The following is an 18,029-nucleotide window of genomic DNA, read 5'->3' as shown; positions in this document are numbered from 1 at the left end:
CTGGATTATGGTGCAAAATGCATCCCTTTTATAGAGGTTGCAATTTTAAAAAGCTTAAAATACACTAGAAGATCAAATTATATAGTGTAGTTCTAATAAAGCATTAAAATAATAGTTCAGATAGAACAAAGGCCCTCCCTTCATGCCCAATGAGATGGTCATTTACAAAAGATATTGCAGAACCCCCCCCAAATATACCTCATAAGTATAAGTATAAGGCTAAGTGGCATAATTTTACCACCAGTGTAAATTCAGTGAAAATGATATTGCAATAAATACTAAAAAGTGCTGGAGCAAAATATCTGCATTTGCGTGCTTTTCTTATATTATCTTGAAAACAGAATATAAAGAGTGTTATTACATGTGTAAAAAAAATCTTGTTTATCCAGAATTTTCTAAAATGCCTAAGGGTGTGCATTTGGTGGTAAATGATGTGTAATGGTAAAATGTCACTATGGTGAATAACATTTCACTGAAAATAAAGTTCCTTCTCTATGGAAGTTTCACTTAACGTCTTTTCTCAGTTAACAAAATATCTTTTTTGTTTAAAAAAAAACCCATGACCAAAACATGTATTACTCAAGTCACACATTCTTGCATATAAACTATTCCATTCTCCCAACCAGATTAAGTTCATTGAAGGGATCAGTCATGTCTTAGTTCTTCTCATCCTCTCTGTAACACCAATGGCCTTTTGCAAAAGCTTAAGATTTAACAAGTTGAACTGAAATTGACCTATTTTGATTTTCCTTTTCCAAAATACAATGCAGAGCTCATATAGTTCAATTTAATTAATTTATGTATTTGGCCATGCTGCACCGCTTGCGGGATCTTAGTTCCCCAACCAGGGATTGAACCCAGGTCCTGTCATTGGAAAAGCGGAGTCCTAACCACTGGACCGCCAGGGAATTCCCTCAGGTAGTTTTAAAAATTGCTGAATCTGGTAGAAAAAACCCATAAGTTGGACACCCCACTTGCTACTAGAACAACTGAGTAAACAAAAAGAATCCTCCAATACGTGCCAGTTGGTATTTATGTTATTTAAAAACAAATGATTCATCAAAGGAGGGAGAACTGAAAATACTAAGGGCTCTAGCTAAATAAAATGTTTCCAAACTTGCTATTATAATCTATCCAAAAATGGTTTTTTTTTCTTCTTTTTTCCCACTCCAAAAATGTTTTTTTTTAACACTCAGAAAAAGTTACCTCAAAGTTTTCATTTGGAAATTAAATTTTTTAAAAGTACAGAAAAAGGTTGTAGAAACAAAGTTCAGCAAGTGTTCATTTCTGTTAGAATGGACCTATTACTCAAGCCCCCAGGACTCTGTGAGTCAACAGTGAATGGCACAACACTAACACGGCACATTTCTCTGGGCTACACACCATGACGCCTTTCCTTTTGGGTGTACTGGCTCTGCTCCAATGTGTCCCCATTACGTCCTTCGATGGGTTCTTCCATGGAATTAAACAGTGTAGGAGTAAATGACAAAACACAAATTGCAAGCATATTAAAATTAACTTCATTAAAATTATACTAAGGCAATTGATATATAAATAGGAACTGATAAAAACAACAGTAAAAATCTCCACCAATTAAAACTGCAGTGTATCTCTACCACTCTGATTCAAGATCACCTCATTTTCTAATTTTGGATCTCTTCCTTATAGTCTTCTTGTATTTCACTGTATAAAGCAGTGACCAAGCACTTTGTAAGATTTTTTTTTTTTTAAGGTAGATGTTTTTTAAAGAAACAGATTGTTTCAATTCTAGACTCAGGGCTTTGATTTAATCTTCCTTCACCAAACCTACCATTCAGTCTTGAACTATCTTTGCTCTTTCTATTTTTATGGAGAATGTCTATAACATTGTTACCATCTCCAGCCCAAATAGCTTCTGGCAGGACACCTTTCAAGAAAGCAGTACCTGAAAGTTAACTGGACAAAAGGAAAGATCAAAGCCCTAAGAATGTGGCATAAAACCATAAATACATCTGCCTCATATCCAGGTACATATATCTAATGTTCATATATCAAATACAAGGTCCAAAAGTCTTAGACATTTTAATATACAGCTCATAAGTTAAAAAAAAAAACTGGCAGAGAAATACCAAAACCCCCCAAATAATATAGCAAATCCCAATAAAATTTAGGTCAGTGTTTTAAACCATCACAATTATTTTTACCGAGAACAAAAGTTGTCTACATATTTATTCAGTTTAATGTAGATGGTAAAGTTACTTTAAAAAGCAAATAATCTGATGAAAACTTAGAACTCCCAATATTATCTACTTAAGAGAAAAAAGAAAAATCTTATCTCAATTACATTTCTTTTAAACTATTTTATTAGTGAGCTTTCATTTCAAATCAGACATTTCCAGGAAAGTCTAAATATTTTAAATGTGCTAAATGTACACTCACACAGTAAAGTTCCAAAGTCTCCTCTACAGGGTGAAATTTTTTTATTAATCTTTAAGTTCGCATACTGATTTTTTTTAATTAGGAGCTTTACTCTTTTTCCCATAACAGCGAATTTTCATAATTACCATAATGAAATAAAATACTGTGAGAGTTCTAGTTATATCTTAAATTTAATGATATAATTTCCATGAAATGAAAATCAACCTCATTACTTTATAGACACCCTGGATAAACAATTCCTTATTTATTTAATTGCAGATTTCTTTTTTGTTTGTTTGCAGATGTTTTAAAGGCCCCTAAATTAGATTGAACTTGGATGGTTTTACCATTAGGTTAAGCTAATATATAATCAAGTTTTCCATACAAATTTACAAATAACCTGCTTGATAAAAACTGTGTGAAACTTCACACTATGAACATTACAACGAAAAGTAAAGGGAAAACTCATACATTTTTTTAAAGAGAGGAAAGATGGGATTATTTTCAAAGCCCTTAAGGCTCAACTTTTTTTTTTTTTTTTTTTTTTTTTTCTGGTACGCGGGCCTCTCACTGTTGTGGCCTCTCCCGTTGTGGAGCACAGGCTCTAGACGCACAGGCTCAGCGGCCATGGCTCACGGGCCCAGCCGCTCCGCGGCATGTGGGATCTTCCCGGACCGGGGCACGAACCCGTGTCCCCTGCATCGGCAGGCGGACTCTCAACCACTGTACCACCAGGGAAGCCCAAGGCTCAACTTTTAAGCTTCTGATGACTAACTCCCTGTGAGAAAAAAGCCAATATCTCCAGGGAGAAGCATGAAAAGTTTTTCTTAAAGTATTTCTTGGCAAGATCAGCTTGGTGCTTTGTAATCACCTAGAAGGGTGGGATAGGGAGGTGGGAGGGAGATGCAAGAGGGAGGAGATAAGGGGATATATGTGTATGTATAGTTGATTCACTTTGTTATAAAGCAGAAACTAACACACCACTGTAAAGCAATTATACTCCAATAAAGATGTTTAAAAAAATAAAACAAAACAAAAACAAACAAAAAAAAGTATTTCCCCTGCAAAATCATTCTTAAACTACTGATGAGATTTCTATAAAGGCTTTTTAATATTCTTATAAATCTAAATTTTTATAATTAACCAAAATACTTATGATTCAAGAATTAGTTTACTAACTTATTCTAAAAAGACAGTAGATTACATTTACCAGTAAGAAATATAACCAGAGTAAAAGACTATTTAAGAATACAAGCACATCAATAATTCGTATACCAGAACACACTCAGTTTAATATAGTGTATTTTTATAGCAAGATAGGAAGAAAACTAGACTTGGGGAGAATTAACAAACATAGACCTTAGCAAGAAAGATAATTTTACTGATGAAAAATCTAGATGCAAGTACATATACAATATTATCAATGTGTAAATTAAAAAAGCATTGCTCTAAGGTTTAAAGCACAATTCTTTAAGAAGAGAGTCAGTTTCCTGGCACAATATGCAAGCCTTTGATGAGCGATTTCTCATTTATCTTGATTTACAATGATGTACGCTAAAAACTTGAGACAAACTACAAAATGTTAATCAAAATGTTGAAGCATAATAATTTCTATAAGTATGATAAGACAGGCATTTTTAAAATCAGAAGCTCAATTTTCCCACTGAATAAAACTATAATTAGTCACCCAAGCCCCAAAATAATAAATTTTATTTAATAAATTGTCATTTAAACAATATGAAAGTAGGAAAAATCTGAAAGTTAGAACCATGCCGATGTTATTCTATAAAATTAACCTTATTATTTTGTGATGGTTTTCCAAAATCAAAGCTCCTTTTATAGAAAAAGTGAATATATATGTTAATAGATGAAAATATTCATGATTTTAGAACTGATTTACTTACAGCAATAATTTGAAAGCATCATTTTCCAATGAAATAGCTTTGCCAATATTTCTGTGTTTTAAAAAAAGGCAGGGGCTTCCCTGGTGGCGTAGTGGTTCAGAGTCCGCCTGCCGATGCAGGGGACACGGGTTCGTGCCCCGATCCGGGAGGATTCCACATGCCGCGGAGCGGCTGGGCCCGTGAGCCATGGCTGCTGAGCCTGCGTGTCCAGAGCCTGTGCTCTGCACAACGGGAGAGGCCACAACAGTGAGAGGCCCGCATACCTCAAAAAAAAGAAAAAAAAAAAAGGCAAAGGGATAACTTTGCTATGGGGGTGTAAACAACTTAAAATACCAACCCTGTGACTGCCAAGACTTTGAATGGACAACGCATCCTCAACTCCCTGATAAAAATAAAAACAAACAGAGTAAAGGTGTGTGAGTGACTATGGCAAGTTGATGAGGAAAAGTATTAGAGGAAAGTTCGTAGGTTATTACAAACCAGAGAAGGACGATGATGACTGGACCGGTGGGAATACCTGGCCCTTTCCAACTCATCCTGGGAAAGGAGAAAGTACATGGAGAGTTAATCACTCAGGTGAGGGCCGTCGGTCAGAACAGCTGAGCACAGCAGCACCTTCCCCACTGCAGGCGGTAGGGACAGCTCAGCCTCAAAAGCTGGGTTTGGGGCAGCCATGTCCCTCAGTTGGAAAGAAAGTAGAAATAATCTTGGCAATGTTTTTATTTGAACAAGTGTGTGTGTATCTATCATGAATCTATCTATCTATTTATGGATAGATAGATAGATAGATCTGACCACTTGCAGAAGGTACTCTATATATGACCAAGGGAGTTCAATATACCAAGATAAAAATAAGCAAGTATACTTAAACAGAAATTGAGGTCAGCATTAAAAGCAGGCTTTGATCTATTTTTTCATTATGTTTACCCAAGGCAGGAAGAAATGTTTATTTTATTACAGATGTGGTTTAAGGTGACAATGTGTTGCTTTAAAAAGATTTGGGTTATAATTTTGTGCTCATTGCAAAAAAATTTTTTTCTTTTTCTTTTACCACTCTAACTGGAAAAGAAGAGAACAACTAAATGAAATAGCCCCTGACTGTGTGTTGTTAATATGAAAAACTACTTAAAATTAGAAGAAATCGAATAACTATTTCAGAATTGATAAAGTTACCTCAAAGTTATGCCTTATGAAGATTGTTTTAAAAAAAAACTGACCAAAAAAAAACCACCTCCAGTTGACTAATTAAATGTAATTCTAAACTTTTCCATATTCAGCTATTAGCACTGGAGCATTAAGTACAGAGTCGTGAAATTAAATGACTAGTCCCTAGAACCTAATCAAGTGTAAGAAACTTCTGATCAGAATTTCAAAGTCCCAAGTGTTAAAGTAATTTGCATTGACTAAGAATCTACACAAAACTGTCCAGCTGAGTTCATAGCTAATCAACACTGCTTTTTCCAAAATGCATCAATCCTTCAACACCCCATGACGATACAGCACTATCATCATGCAGGCAGAGCAGACGGCTATGCCTGACCATTCATCTCAAATCCAGAAACAGTAATTCAACTGAAACACCACAATTTAATGTTTTATTTTGGTCATGATCTTTGAATACAAGTCCAAAAAACTCTTGGTTGTCATGTGCTGTGTATATTGATGCATTTGATCAAATCTGTTCAGAAGTCTGTTTATAAGCACCAGTATGATTCAATGATTCATTATCCAATATGGTGTTCCGATCTTTAGGAATTCATCACCGATTCACATTTTTGTTATGTAATACACACATGTAATCTGTAAGGAGCCAAGCAAGTTTCTTCCCTTTCTTTGATTATCAGGTGATATACCACAAAAGTTTGGGGAGCATGTGTGTTAGCCCAGCAGAGTAGGTACAGCTTATTAAGTGGTAACCAGATCTAGGCTAGTTAGCTTGGTTAGTATAAAGAGCCTTGTGCTACACAGGCAAGTTAATTCTACATGCCCCCTCCCAGTGTTATTTGGGGTACTAGGGTGACATACATGGTTTAATGCTCAATCTTTATTCTATCCTTTCTTTTCATTCCACCTACTACACAAGAGCACTTTTAAAAAACCTGCCTCTACACATGAAAAGTTACTCAACATCATTAATTATTAGAGAAATGCAAATCAAAACTACAATGAGGTATCACCTCACATCAGTCAGAATGGCCATCGTCAAAAAATCTACAAACAATAAATGCTGGAGAGGGTGCGGAGAAAAGGGAACCCTTTTGCACTATTGGTGCCAATGTAAATTGATACAGCCACTATGGAGAACAGTATGGAGGTTCCTTAAAAAACTAAAAATAGAACTACCATATGACCCAGCAATCCCACTACTGGGGATATACCCTGAGAAAACCATAATTCAAAAGGACACATGTACCACAATGTTCATTGCTACACTATTTACAATAGCCAGGACATGGAAGCAACCTAAATGTCCATTGACAGATGAATGGATAAAGATGTGGTACATATGTACAATGGAATATTACTCAGCCATAAAAAGGAAAGAAACTGGGTCATTTGTAGAGATGTGGACGGACCTAGAGTCTGTCATGCCGAGTGAAGTAAGCCAGAAAGAGAAAAAGAAATATCGTACATTAATGCATATATATGGAATCTAGAAAAATCATACAGATGAACCTATTTGCAGGGCAGGAATAGAGAAGCAGACGTAGAGAACGGACTTGTGGACACAGTGCGGGAAGGGGAGGGTGGGACGAATTGGGAGATTAGGTTTGACATAAATACACTACCATGTGTAAAACAGATAGCTAGTGGGAAACTGCTGTATAGCTCAGGGAGCTCAGCTTGGTGCTCTGTGACGACCTAGATGGGGGGGATGGGTGGGGGAAGGGGGAGAGGGAGGTCCAAGAGGGAGGGGCTATAGGTATACATATAACTGATTCACTTCATTGTACAGCAGAGACTAACACAACATTGTAAAGCAATTTTATTCCAATAAAAAAATAATTAATTAATTAAAAAGAAATTTAAAACCTGCCTCTAAAGAGCACAGCCCATTAAAGATGCAGCAGACAGATGAATTCATATTTATTCTTAATTATACCTATTATAAAAATAATCCTAAATAACAATATCTTATTAAGTATTGATATACCCCTAGATTTACACAGCTTTCTTTTTAGCCCCATTTGAAAAAAATGGCCTAAAAAGAGTTCAGAAGAACTACAGAATAAAATGTAAACCCATACAGACTGGAATTTAAACTGAGAGAATACAGTTTATTCCATAGTCATAAACGACCCCTTAAACAACCACTATCCAACAGAACTTTCTGTGACAATGGAAACGTTCTATGTTTGTGCTGTCTAGTATGGTAGCCACTAGCCACATGTGGCTACTGAGCACTTGAACTGCTAGAAGTACAACTGAGGAACGAAATTTTTTATTTTAATCAATTTAACTCCAAACCTAATTATCCACATACAGCTAGTGGCAACCATACAAACAGTAAGGGAAGCTCAAAGCAAATTTTTATTACACCAAAAAAGACTCAAAGCACATATTTTACTGAGAGTCTGCCATGGAGTGCTACTCTTCTACAGAAAGGCAGGTATTCAGGTAGTTTTAAATCACTCCCTCTACCTGGAATACTTCTGCACAGTGGCAAATAGGAAGAAACAGAAGGAAACCCTTGTATAAAAGAAAAGACCCTAGCACCAACTCTAGAATTATTTTTAACAGCTAGAGGATTCTTAAAGATCATCTAGTCTGATCCCTTCATTTTACAGTACAAAAAACCCTGCAGCACAAAAAGATTAGCAATCAACAAAGTCAGAAAGCTGGGATCAGCATTCATATCTTCTGACTCACCAGACCACTGAACCTATACCGGCTAAATCCAGACTGATTACATAGAAAGAACATGAAGAAAATGGCAAGGTATCCCGGTTTTTACTCAGAGCTTTCTCCTCCTCTGGAATACAAAAAAAGAAAAAAAAAAAAAAAAAAAGCTTCCTTTCCCAGGTATTTCTGGAGTAGTATTGAAACTGCCAATTGGCTTTTCTTGAATTACTAGCATCAGAAAGCCAACAGAAAAAATTTCAGCAAACTGTGTTCTTAGGTACCAATTACAAGGCAGAGTATCCCTCTCTTCCATGTCAGGAAAACAAAACATTTTCATTGTCCTGGGAGTCTCCTTATTAGTTTAAAGGACCCAGAGCTGAATGAACAGGACAATGCCTTTAAAGATGGATATTTATCTGTTAAAGCTTTCTGGAAAATTATGTTTTGATACATTTAAGTTAAATGAATGGAAATAAAACATATTCTGTTTTTAAAAGTTCACTTGGAGTGAGGATGGTTTTATTAAAAAAAAAAAAAAAAAAAAAAAAAAAGCCCACAGCCCTGTGAATACACCTGGCCATCTTCTCTGACAACAAATACTTAATTCAAGGCTGCAGCCATTCCCTCAGTTTTAAATTAGGAAACTTCAGAAGCTGCATTTACTCTTTCAGGTCACCAACATGCCACTGCTTCATACATCCAGTTTATAAACAGAAGCACTGGCTAACCTAAGACCAACTGGAAGCCCGGAGAGACACAGGCCCTTTTCTTCTCGGTCCTTCTACCTCCCACTCCATTATTAGCACACGGGGCACCCTCTCATCCCTTAGAATTCTGGGTCTGTCACAACGAAGCAAGTTGTTTACTTCACCAATCCTTTATCATCTATCTATAAAATGGAGATAGTGTACCTATCTTATAATGGGGAAGGAACACATATATAAAAAGCATGAGCACAGTGTTGGCACACAGATAGGCACTCAAAGATAGCTTCATTCCTGAGCCTCACGCCCTTGGGTTCCCTATTCACATCCCAACAGCCTACCCCCAGAGGAAAAAGTAATAAAACTAGGAGAAATTTTTAATATAGGAAGATTCTTCCTTCTAATAACTGACAATCCAATTGTTTGTATATACATTATTTATTTCATTATAAATTTATTAGTAATTTATATTTTATATTGTGACTATCACATGCCAACTTCTACTATAAGCTCATAGACAGAAAGCAGCCAGAGAGACAAAGATAAGAAGTGAGAGGAAAAATCAGTTTTAAAGCAGTAAAAGCAAGTGTCAGAAGGGGTTAGAGTGTTAATTATTCCCATCCGAAACTAAACCCCACCTTCCCTGCATGTCCAAATCCTACCTATTACTGAAGACTTGGGTTAGTTGCCACCTGCATTTTAAGCCTTTAACCCCCTTCCATAAAAATCTAGCACGTTCACTGCCTGACCTGCACACCTTTCACAAAGATAAAAATATGTTTATCTTCATGGCCTTTAAACATAGGAATCAAATATTAAACTTCTAACTTAGGCTTTTCTTCTTATTTAATGTTTTGGTCTGCCTGCCCTAAGACATTAAAATCTTACGCAATTTAATTTGAGAACTATTATACATAATTAAAAGATGAAATTAATATTTCCATTTTTGTAAGTAAAACCGATTTCTTATATTCACACCAAACATTTTTAAGACATCATCAGTAATATTAAGCCAGTTACATGCAGAAGACACTTTAAATAAAAATAATTAAGCTAGCTTTAGTAACAAGAAAGGACAGGTTCCACTCCAAAATAACAAACACATACATGAGGATTCGCTTAATTTTAAGCAACCAAACATCTTTTTTCTCTCTTTTCTAAAATATCACAATGAGAAGTATGATAAAGTTTTAAATGTGTAGGTCAATACAGTCATAAATATTTTCATTCTGGTTATACCTTAGAATGCTATTCTAGAAGGGATTTGTTTATGAAAGTTGCTTGTTCAGCAACAATTACATAGCGGTTCTTAACCTCTTAGGATCACAGACTCCTTTGAGAATCTGATGATAAAAATGCCTGTGGGCATTTCACATTTCATACATATACTCGAATCCTTGCCTGAGATTTTAAGGCTTCACACCCCATCCCCCACGCCTATTCACATACCAAGCTAAGAACCCCTGCAATAGGAGGCAGCTAGGAGACTTATCAACATTGAAAAAAGTTCAAATTTAGGAATGATTCACAGTAACTAATATTCTACTGGTTGCAATTTGCTCTTGTAGCTAACAAATTTGGGAGTGATGGTAAAACAAAAAAAGTAATTTTCAGAGGAGATGAAAGAATGACTTGGGTCATCCCTCAATGAAAACCCTGCTGACTTAGTTTTTTTAAAAAAAGAGAGAAAGGAAGAAGGGAACAGGGAAGGAGAGGCGGGGTGGAGGGCGGTGGAAGGAATGAGAGGGGTAGAGGGACAAATCTGAGGGATAGAAGAACAAACCCACTGAAAGAAAACACATTCATCTACTCAGGCTTTCCTGGTCAGGAGCATTCATGAGATGAGTGTGAGGCTGTAACTACAACGGAAATGGCTGGACTCCAAGCACACACTTGGTCCACTACAGGCAGAAGAGACACTCTCTGACCTTTAGGTTCAAACAAGACAAACACTCCTGCTTGGCAAACGATTAGTCAGTGTTTTACTTTGAGACAGCAACTGATCACAACATGCAGGGCAGGCAATCCTGGCCTACCAGCCACTTCTGAATCTGTCCCCATTTCCGATCAAAGGAATGATAAGAGTGCTACAAATGCAAAAGTTTCATAAACTAAAGCATCCAACATACTGCATTCTATGAAAAGTCTTAAATTAATCGCATACATTTGCCCTGAACAGCAATGATTGTTAATTCAAAGTTGTTACATATTCAAAATACAGAACATACTAAGCTAAATATGCTCAATAATAGAGATATATGGTCCTCTGTAGTTTAGAGAACTATAAATAAAACGTATACTTAATAACTGTATCCTTATAATTTTAGGAGTATAAAAGACAATATATTGTCACATTTTCATTTCAAGCCAAGAATTGCATTCATATTTGAAGCTATGAGGTTAAAAAATTTAGCAATATATTAACTGCTTTTGTTTTTGAGCTGTGACAATATGGACTCTATGCAGATCTCTTTAACACATTAACAGAAGATCCACCACCAACCTCAAAATAAAGTGTTTAATACTGCCCTGCAGGTTTTCCACTCCCCTTCGTACTGATACAACATCAGAAATATTTTTTATGGGAATTTTCGGAGCTAGGTCAATGTCAGAAGGAAAGAGTAAAAAAGAGTATTTGTTTCATTTTAAAGCAACCCAATTTCTATATGCCTACTTACAAAAAAAATATTTTTGCTTTTCTTTCCGATAATTAAAACATATTGAAATGTATTAACTATAGAAAAGCATAAGAACATAAAATCAATCATAATTCCACCACAGATAAACCAAAGTACTGGTAGTAATCACTTCTTTCCAGTAGTTTTTGACCTATATACAGATACTAGTTTTTGTAACACAAAACTAGAGTCCCACCTGTCTTACAGTCGTGCTTTTATTTTTTTCATTTTCTTAGATGAATATTTTCTTCTATTATTAAATATGCTTACAAACTGTAAGGTTGTATGATTTCACAGTTTTACTATGTAGATATCATAGCATAATTAATCAAAATTCTAGGACATTTAGAACCATAGGAAATAACTTTGTCATCGCTAAGCCTACTTTAGCTGTTACAAGCACTTATTACACAATAATAACTTATAATGAGTAAGAGCTATGTATGTGTTTGCTGTTATGATTTAAAACAAATATTGCATTTAACTTGCTGACATAAATGGCTTGTTAAAATATATACATCAGGTTATTCTATTCCCAGTGTTTCAGAAGAAACCAGATTTACTTCAGATGGAAACTAGCCAAGTATTGGTATTTTTGAGACCAACACTAATTCAGGGTTATACACCCAAGTTACCTCTTTTTGTTGCCGTTCCAGTTCTCTCATGCGGATATCTCTTGCTTCTGCTCGGGCAGCCCGTTTTGCTGCCAGTCTTGCCTCTGCCTGAAAAGTAATATAAAGATTCCGCTTTATTTAAAAACTACCACCACCAGCACTGCACCTGTAAATCAGCTTGGAGGACAAGGAGCCAATGGGACATTACTTCCCAAAGAGGCCGGGGGACAAGATGTCGTCCACCAGCAGCCTGACTGACTTCTTCCATCAACATCCCATCCGTACTCACTTCTTTTTCTAGTCCCAGAGTCTCTCCTGAAATCTGGGCCTTTACCGTCAACTGCTTGCCTTGATTACACATTCAAAACATTTCACACAATTCATTATATGTTTCTACACACTTGCTTTTTCCAGAATTTTCTTCCCCATCAATTCAATCATACAGATTAGAAACTGCAGGGCCAGCCTCTATTTCACTTTGGACCTTGCCAGTATTCCCTCTCTAAGTCCTGTCAATTCTCAACCACTGAGTTTCTCTCCAACCTATCTCAGGTTTCTTTATGCTCACTGTTCCTGCTCGTTTCAGGAACTCTTCCTCTCTCTCGCTCTCTCTTTCCATTGAGATATAATTCACACACCATCAAATCCACAACTTAAAAACATACAATTCAGTGGGTTTTCAAGTACATTCACAAAGTTGCACAATTATCACTACTATCTAATTCCAGGATACTTTCATCACCCCAAAAGGAAAACCTGTACCCATCAGTTGTCACTCCCCATTACCCAACCCCAGACCCTAGCAACCACTAATCTACTTTCTGTCTCTATGAATCTGCCTCTTCTGGACGTAGCATATAAATGAAATCATGCAATAGGAACTCTTTATCTCTTGCGTGGATACTGCAACCGTCTCCAAATCCATCTACCCAACTCCAGATTCTGCCCTTCAATTCATCCTCTATGTGGTTACATGCTTGCCAGTCTGCCTTTGTTTCTGATCATGTCAATCATTCTGTTGTGTAAAATACTCCAGTGGCTCCCCATTACTCATGGTTAAAGCAAAAATTCCGTAGACTAGCACAAAGAGAAGACAGGAGACGAATAGCAGAATCAGAGATTAAGGTTTCTCCCAGTCATCTCTCCACCTTATTTCCCATTACGTGCCCCACCTGCGCCAGCCGCATCCACCCCTCTCCACTCCTGGACTCTATCTACTGTGCTGGGAGGTTAAGCCTCTCTTCACAGACTGCTGGCAGGAGGTATTCTCCCTTCTCTCTTCTTCAGCTACCGTGCTACCTTCTGTGAAGGGTTCCCCCAGTCCCTCTTTCACAGAGTAATACCCTATGGACATGTGCCTACTGTGGCTTATTACACTGTATTAAATGTACTACGTGGTATTATATGGTATTAAAATTACATACTTCTGTCACCCCACAAATGTCATGCCTCAGTGCCTCCTAAATAAACAAGAGATTTTCAGGTCATGGGCCAAAAAGTATCGAGGAAATGAGCCAACGAAACAGCTTGATGTACCACATGAAACAAAAAAATCTTCTCTCTGGTTTCTCTTACGGTGGTTTCCTCGGTTCTTGGCCACATCCCAACTCTGATTCAGATCCCCTCTCTTCTGATAATGACAGTAGCTGCTTCTTCTCATGCTATTATATTTGTGCCTAAGTCTCACACTAGGAAGAGACTCAGCCAATGTTTAAAGTGGTCTACTGTGTGTAAGCAATTATACTGAGCACTGAAAATACAGAGTTAAGACATGCCACCTCTGCCCTGAAGATGTTCACAAACTAGCCAAGGGAGACAAACACAATGTTTAAAGGGAAGGAAGCATGCAGGGAGGAGCAGTTAGTTTTGCCTGGCAAGGTCACAGCAGGCTTCTAAGAAGAGGAGACAGTTTAATGGTTACTACTTATTCAACTACCCCAATTTTGGCGATTTCCTACTCTGTTTAACTGACCTTTAAGTAGCAAAAACGCTGCAAAGTGAACTGCAATCTGCCAACCGCAAGCTCTCACACTGTCATCACCAGAGCAATTAGTGTTCTCACATGAATTTTACATTGGCCTCTATCATTAAAAAACCTACATCCCCCACCTTCTTTACCCGTCTATGAATGGTCACCATTTTCTTACCAGAGTTTGTATTTTATAGAAAAAGACTTCAAGGCTAAGTTATGCTTCAGCAGATAACAAATACATTTTAAAATTACAAAGTATCATTTTTCTGGGAAAAATTTTCAAATCTCTCTCTTTTTTTAATTTAAGAAAGCCACAGCAATGTGTAGGAATTTTCATTTACATTCATATTAGCTTTGCACTTGTAGCTTCCCTTAGAAATTTATTGAGAATGCCAATTTCATCCTCCTGAGATCTGTGGCCAATTCTGCACAATCTATTCTAAAATGGGACTTCTCTCACCAAACCTAAATTATAGGTAATTGAAATCTATTCTCTAATACAACTTCTTGCACAACAAAAGGACCTACTGTATAGCACAAGGAACTCTACTCAATACTCTGTAATAACCTATATGGGAAAAGAATCTGAAAAAGAATGGATATATGTATAATATATGTATAACTGAATCACTTAGCTGTACACTTGAAACTAACACAACACTGTAAATCAACTATACTCCAAAATAAAAAATTAAATTTAAAAATTAAAAAAAGGGCTTCCCTGGTGGCGCAGTGGTTGAGAGTTCGCCTGCCGATGCAGGGGACACGGGTTCGTGCCCCGATCCCGGAAGATCCCACATGCCGCGGAGCGGCTGGGCCCGCGAGCCATGGCCGCGGAGCCTGTGTGTCCGGAGCCTGTGCTCCGCAACGGGAGAGGCCACAGCAGTGAGAGGCCCGCGTACAGCAAAAAAAAAAAAAAAAAAAAAAATTAAAAAAAAAAGAAGGGACTTAACTACTGTATAACGGAAAGAACATGGGCTTCAGAGCCAGAAAAACATCCTTCTCTTTGTTATTTAGCCAACTTTCTGCAAAACTCAGATATTACCTCCCTTGGAGTTGGTATTAAATAAGGCAAGCTTTAAAAAGGTAAAGAGGATTTAAAATTACTTTATCTGTTTTTTTTCTGTACATTGCTTCCACATGCCTGACAGAAGGAGTAGCAAGGAGCTAACGGTGATTCCAACCTGGTAAGACAAGACGTGTACTCTATTCTTATACTGACATATTTTGAAATAGTCAAATTATAGGTACACAAAGCATACTTCTAAGTACCAACACTAGCACTTTCCCCTCAGAACACTATTGTGTAAAACAGCTACTGCAAATTCGTTTTAACCCACCCTGACAGATATAAAATAAAAAAGATAAAAAACTAAAGGACCACGAGGATTTAACTGAGTTCAAAACAAAGTTGGTTAAAAAAAAATAAACATAGAATCACCACTGGATCCAATAACTCCACTTCTGGGTACATACAACAAAGAACTGAAAGAAGAGACCCAAACAGGTATTTGTACACCAATGGTCACAGCAGCATTATCCATAATAGCCAAAAGGTGGAAACAACCCAAATGTCCATCAGCAGATGAATGGATAAACAAAATGTGTTATGTACACACAATGGAATATTATATAGCCTTTAAAAGGCTACATAATAATAATAATTTTTTTTTTTTTTTTTTTGCGGTATGCGGGCCTCTCACTGTTGTGGCCTCCCCCGCTGCGGAGCACAGGCTCCGGACGCGCAGGCTCCGGACGCGCAGGCTCAGCGGCCATGGCTCACGGGCCCAGCCGCCCCGCGGCATATGGGATCCTCCCAGACCGGGGCACGAACCCGTATCCCCTGCATCGGCAGGCGGACTCTCAACCACTGCGCCACCAGGGAGGCCCAATAATAATAATTTAATAGCAAATTTTGACACATGCTACAACATGGATGAATTCTGAAGACGTTTTTTTAAAATTAAATTTTATTGGAGGACTTCCCTGGTGGCGCAGTGGTTAAGAGTCTGTCTGCCAATACAGGGGACACAGATTCGAGCCCTGGTCCAGGAAGATCCCACATGCCACAGAGCAACTAAGCTCGTGCACCACAACTACTAAGCCTGGGCTCTAGAGCTTGCGAGCCACAACTACTGAGCCTGCATGCCACAACTACTGAAGCCCGCACGCCTAGAGCCCGTGCTCAGCCACAAGAGAAGCCCACTGCAATGAGAAGCCGTGCACCACAATGAAGAGTAGCCCCCGCTCACCACAACTAGAGAAAGCCCGCGCACAGCAACGAAGACCCAAAGCAGCCATAAATAGATAAACAAACAAACAAACAAACAAACAAATAAATAAAATATATGAGGAAGTTGAGTCTTAAAAAAAAGTTTTATTGGAGTATAGTTGTTTTACAATGTTGTTGAAGACATTATTAAGTGAAATAAGCCAGACACAAAAGGACAAATATTAAATGATTCTGCTTATCTCAAGGATCTAAAATAGTCAAATACCATGGAGATAGAAAGTAGAACAGTGGTTTCCAGGGGCTGGGGGGGACAAGAGAATGGGGAGTTATTATTTAATGGGTACAGAGTTTCAGTAAGGATGATGAAAAAGTTCTGAAGATGGATAGTTGTGATGACTGCACAGCAATCTAAATGTACTTAGTGCCACTGAACTATATACTTAAAGATGATTAAAATGATAAATTTAAAAAAAAGATAAATTTTATGTTATGTTTATTTTACCTCAAAAAAAAAAGTTAGTTAACTTAAAAGTTAGCATAAGACATGAATGAAATCAGAAGTATTCAGGAGCCTAAATCATGTAAGTATTTGTATGGTCTTTAGGCTGACATGACACAAACTTTTAAATAAAGTTAATAGGAAAATTCAGGAACTGGAAATTCAGGTTCAGAAGTTACCTGTGAAATCTAGTAAGCACTGGACCAGGTTTCTAAACATTATTCTGATCATTATGCTTTCAAATATTAGGCACATAAAAGCTGATTAAAGGAAATATGTAATTGGATAGGTATAGGAATTTATTCTTCCTAGAGCAGTGAAAATGAAAACACAAAAAATAAAGATATGTTTGGATAGAATTAAATATATTTCTCACTAAATGCTTGGGGCAAGTGGAAAAACAAAATGACAGCAAAAACCATGGGCCTTGATCACCCCTGGAATAAACAAACGCTTTAGATTGTGTTAAATCATAAACCTTCTAAATTTGTTGAATGTTCACTTTATCACTCAACTAATAACTAGGAACCATACAATGGAAAAGATGAGGACTAAACATGTACTATGGTTTGAGTGCTTCTACATTAGGGACTTTTCCTCTACCATCAGAATTTTGTATTATGTTGTTTGGGGATGTAAAAAAAGAAAAATACATGAGATGCAATAAAAAGACAAATATGGCTGACCCTTGAACAACATGGGTTTGAATTGTATGGGTCCACTTATACACGGATTTTTTTCAATAGTAAATACTACAGAACTACATTATCCACAGATTGGAGGAACCCCAGATATGAAGGGCCAACTGTAAGTTACAGGGGGATTTTTGACTGCAGGGAGGGTCACCACCCCTAACCTCCTCATTGTTCAAGGGTCAACTGTAACTCCATTTTAGAATGGGCAAAGGATCTGAATAGACATTTCTCTAAAGAAGATATACAAGTAGCCAATTAGCGCACAAAAAGATGCTCAACATCATTGGTCATTAGGGAAATGCAAATCAAAACCACACTGAGATACCATTTCACACCCACGAGGATGGCTATAACAAAAAAAAATTTTAATGGAAAATAAGTAGCGATGGCAAGGATGTGGAGGTCAGAACACATTGCTGGTGGAGATGTTAAACGGTGTAGCTGCTACTGAAAATGGTTTAGCAGTTCCTCAAAATATTAAACACAGACC

At 37.2% G+C, this 18,029-nt stretch overlaps 1 protein-coding gene across 2 annotated transcripts in view; it reads right to left on the bottom strand.

The window, feature by feature from the left end:
* LRRFIP2 (LRR binding FLII interacting protein 2) overlaps positions 1-18,029 on the bottom strand; it is a 125,439-nt gene that overhangs the window by 70,255 nt on the left and 37,155 nt on the right. The window contains exons 3-5 of one of the 2 annotated variants that reach the window (XM_060110969.1): positions 12,162-12,248; positions 4,639-4,683; positions 1,384-1,452 (exon numbers count right to left, since the gene is read on the bottom strand). In XM_060110969.1, coding sequence (XP_059966952.1) covers positions 1,384-1,452; positions 4,639-4,683; positions 12,162-12,248 — 201 coding nt within the window. The remainder of the gene's footprint in view (positions 1-1,383; positions 1,453-4,638; positions 4,684-12,161; positions 12,249-18,029) is intronic. The other variant, XM_060110968.1, reaches the window with a different exon arrangement.

Source organism: Mesoplodon densirostris, chromosome 10 (genome assembly GCF_025265405.1).
Source record: "Mesoplodon densirostris isolate mMesDen1 chromosome 10, mMesDen1 primary haplotype, whole genome shotgun sequence".
NCBI classification, from domain to species: Eukaryota; Metazoa; Chordata; class Mammalia; order Artiodactyla; family Ziphiidae; genus Mesoplodon; species Mesoplodon densirostris.
The sequence above is the reverse complement of the archived record's forward strand: the minus strand, read 5'-3'. Positions and strand labels throughout refer to the sequence as shown.